General features: G+C 40.0%; 1 protein-coding gene across 1 annotated transcript; it reads left to right on the top strand.

Moving 5' to 3' along the window:
* Window positions 1–953: 953 nt before the first annotated feature.
* On the top strand, window positions 954–1955 carry LOC136858716 (mitochondrial coenzyme A diphosphatase NUDT8). The gene is made up of 2 exons (XM_067138457.2): window positions 954–992; window positions 1138–1955. The coding sequence occupies exon 2, from the start codon at window positions 1142–1144 to the stop codon at window positions 1841–1843; it is 702 nt and encodes a 233-aa protein (XP_066994558.2). The 5' UTR covers window positions 954–992; window positions 1138–1141; the 3' UTR covers window positions 1844–1955.
* The last annotated feature ends 2445 nt before the right edge of the window (window positions 1956–4400 follow it).

Raw genomic sequence — 4400 nt, 5'->3', positions numbered from 1 at the left:
TTTCATTTTAGCAGACCTACCTATTAAGAAACTATATTACTCCTTTAACAGCAGCCCTGCAGTGTCTTCCTACAAGGATATAGATGTAACGGGAGTGAAATATCAGCACTCCGTTATCTATGAGCATGAGGTGAGGAGGTATACACGACGAGGAACGCATGGCTGTTAGTGAGCAGTAGTGATCTGGTGGACCGAAGCCTTGCACACCTATGTTCCCGGTCCCCGCAGTTATCGGGCATACATCAGGAAGCCGCGTGAGGTGAGTCGAGGGGAGAAGGACGTACCGTCTGGGCTGCCATGTCGGTCTCCGATGCCTTGCTCCCAGAAATGCGTGCGACGTTTTTTCTCATTGCTTTGAAGTTTTGTAACTGGAAAAATGTGTTAGATGCTTACATTATAATGTGATTTAGATTTCCAACATTCTCATCTGGGGTTTGGGCTTCACCGATAGCTTTGGTAGCCCTAAGTATACGCCACTGCTCGTGATGTCATCACGTAGGCAGTGGTTATGCACAGAATAGTAAACCCAAAGGATTTATATGGAAGTGTAAACATGGCTAACATTTACATCTACAATTTCCTCAACACCTTTCTTAGAAATTGTTTGCTGAGCTACGTATGGTAAAAGCACTACAACGAGGTAATTTACTTACATAATTTAAACAGGTTTAGTAAATTCAAAGTAGTAAATCGAGTATCAAAGGTTGTCTGTCATATTTAACTGATTGTTGTGCGCTACATAATTGAGGCTGATTTAATAATCCCGTTGTTTTCCCTTTAAAGCATAAATCACCGCCAAATACTCTGTATATTATTTGTCATCACCATTACTAACAATAGATAAAGTCGATAGTAATCTAATTTTGTTCTAGAGTTATCGGGAATTTCTGTAACCGTGTAACTGCCGGTTGTAAATTCAACTGTTCTTTCATGTCTCCCATCATGGCGGGAAGTGTATTGACGACAAAAATCAACCCTCTTCTTGAAACCAGGTGATTATGGTATATTTTGAGGATTTCTTTGCAATAATGATCAATTTGATAAGAATACGTGATGAAATTTAAGATGAACTGTTGAAAACATCCCTTAAAATGTAAGAATGTTGATGTTATAAGTATTCTGGATTGTATCTTGCAGGCTTATGAAACAATGGTTGTGGATAACGAGGCATTCATTGAATTGGGAACGTTTTTGCCACTCACAAGTACTGAGCGTGGAAAATGTTCTTAGTAAGGAAACTCGTGAAAAATGTGTAGCTAAATTGAAAGCCATGCCACCACTTCGAGTTGGAAATGAACTACCTACAAGGAAGGCTGCTGTTCTAGTACCTTTGTGTATCGTCGATGGTGCAGTAAGTTTATTATATACTCTGCGATCGAGTGGATTGAAAAGTTATCGAGGGCATGTTTCATTTCCTGGTGGAGTGAAGGACGAAGCAGATGAAAGTTTAGAAGAAACGGCGTTGCGAGAAACTGAAGAGGAGCTCGGAATTAGTAAAGGCTATGTTGATATATGGGGGCATGCCAATTTTATAGGGACAGCTCAACAGGATATGGCTGTTATGCCATTTGTGGGTTGTTTAGGAGTAATAAATCTAGAGCAGTTACATTTGAATCAAGAGGAAGTTGCAGCAGCTTTTACTGTCCCACTGAAACAGTTATGTGACCCAGTAAATCAAAGGTACACCCATTTCAGAGGCAAATACTCATTACCAGTGTTCACTGGCGGAGAATACAAAATCTGGGGTGTGACGGCTGTAATCACTCATATTGTCTTGTCATCGTTAATTCCCGATGTTTATAAGAATAGATTGAGAATGCTGAAGTTCAGTAGGACAGTTTAGGACTACAGATGGCATGTCCTAGGTGATGGAATAACACATTTGATGGTAATTTAATTTAAGAAGTTGCATATCATTTAATTTATAACTCCAACCAATACCTTGTTATATGAATCACCTGACTGATTATAACTAATTTCTTAGTTTCCATGTTCAAATGAAAAGTAACATTACCATGTTCATGTACAAAGGGCTAGCTTTGACAGTTTAGTTACAGTATAATGTTCCCATTAAATTTTGTATTTTCACATCAATCTTCACTCTGATGAAAGCAAATGAAGGAAGATCAGGTAACAGAATTACTGCAAGAGCTCATTGATGGAGTAAACTGCACTCGCTCAGTTCCACTTCTTCAGTAATTTTCTCTCAAGGCTTCTCCGTAACTAATTATGTAGGCTCTAAACTACTGGCTGTTTGTTAACTCTCCTCATCTTCATTTGTGCTGTGAACTGTCTCCCCTCCACCATTGGTTTTATGTCATACTGACTCATATATTTTCTTGTCATCGTTACTTCCCGGTGTTCATAAGAATATATTGAGAATGTGGAAGTTCAGTGGAAAAGTTTAGGACTAGAGATGGCATGTCGTAGGTGATGGAATTACGAATTTGAGGGTTATCTTCTAACGATGATGGGCTGGGGTGGGAAGAAAGTGAGTGGGACGCTAATTAAGGTGCAGTCCCAATATTATTTTGTCTTATGTGAAACTTGGAAATCGCAGAAAACCATCTTGAGGGTTGCCCACCACCATCTCCCAAATGCAAACTAACAGCTGAACAAACTCTTTTGTTCATTTTTGAGTTTCTACTTTGCTTCTGTTTTGACTTTTTACATTTACGCCATGTAACTCTCTACCTGCTGACCACCTTGTTGGATGGCGTATGTCTCCACGATACTTCTGGAAATATCCTCTTCCTGGCTTTTTCCTAGCTATTTTGGGGTCGTGACTGATTTTACAGTTGGTTGCCATCCCAGATGTCGACCCTGTGGGGAGGGATATCTTTGTAATACCCAGTTCCTTAGTTCTCAGCACAACCAGAATAAAACATGGGGCCCTCTAGACCAAAGATCGCTATACTAGCTGTTCGGTCGAGGAGTCGGTTGCACAATCCGAACAAAGTTTGTTTCTCCTATAATGTGTTATTGCCCTGAAATAAGCCTCACCAGCCATGTTCTTGCTACGTGTGGAGTTTGATATCATTTGACGGGGTAGTCAGGGACACTTTCATTAGCTTATAATTGAGTAAATAAAATTTTTTGCTGCTCAGCTTAAGTAGATTCAAAATGTTATTGATAGGTTAGTTGGTAAAATTTTGAGACTCATTTTGTCAAGTGTAGGTTATAGATCTGATGTGTGAGCAACTCCAAGGAGCTCACACGAGGTCACAGGCTTGCATACGTCGGCACTACTAAACACTGGTCTCGATAGGTTAGGTCTAACTATTGTCAAGATTGGATTGGTTAGGTCCAGCTAGTGACAAGACCATTGGGCTGGGGGCAAAGGAGGCAGCCTTCCGTCACTTCCTCTCAGTTGTGTTGGTGTGCACAGTAATAATCCTCTCCCGTGAAACGTTCTTGGTTCAGTTCGTGGATGTGTCCACTTCTAGCAATTTCCGCAAATTGAATTACATGATTTACTCTCAAACAGAGAAATTCCTCATTCTGGAGGTAGTTATAAGACTTCCAGCAGTCTGATGTTGTCCTGGGCAGAATGTCCTCCTTAATAATATGTCTGCAAAATTCCAGAGGCACGTGAAAGAACTACTTATTGTTGTCTCATTCAGTGGCACCAAAAACACCGATCTTCCACTCTACGATCGCATTTATTCTTCCTTTTCCCAAGTTTCGCCTTGTCTATTTCAACTATAATACCCACTCCTCCAATACATAAGGAATTATCTCCAGTTCAATCATCGCAAATTTCCCTGAGAGAACTCGACCATTTGGACACTTCCAGAATCAATTTTCAGTTCATGCTGGATCAAGGCACTATTCGCACTGCCAGCGTGTCTGGACCAAACGGGACCAAGCTTGGGTAGCAAAATAAACCAGTGTGATTCAATGAGTGTGTTCTCACTGCCGGCTGGGCCGGGCTGAGCTGAATGGAACCGAACAGAACTGAGCAAGTCAGCTAGTAGAAGTTCGATTTTACACACCACCGTTGGGTCGGTGAATGATCACCTGGTTACAGTTCACTCCTTTGCAAACATTGTATTTGTGCTGAAGTGATAATGAGCAGCAGAGAGGTAGATATTGAAGCTTTTATCAATGCTGTACAGTTAAAGCCTCCGTTATGGGACCAAAAGTACAATATACCAGAATCAGAACCTGAAAATTAGAAACTTGGAACATTTGCAATGAATGAAATTAAATTATAGTTTCCTTCTGGGAACATAATTTTAAGATGTTATTTACCTTAGTATTATTATTTATTATTTAGCGTATGGCAACACATTGGAATATACAACAATATATAAATCATCTACTAAAATAACTATGCCCTTATTACTATTAGACATGAAACAGAGTATACAATGACAGTGTATGCAATTATACAGTGA

The sequence above is a fragment of the Anabrus simplex genome, chromosome 1 (genome assembly GCF_040414725.1).
Source record: "Anabrus simplex isolate iqAnaSimp1 chromosome 1, ASM4041472v1, whole genome shotgun sequence".
Taxonomy (NCBI): Eukaryota; Metazoa; Arthropoda; class Insecta; order Orthoptera; family Tettigoniidae; genus Anabrus; species Anabrus simplex.
Note: the sequence above shows the minus strand (reverse complement) of the source record. Positions and strands in the feature narration are given on the sequence as shown.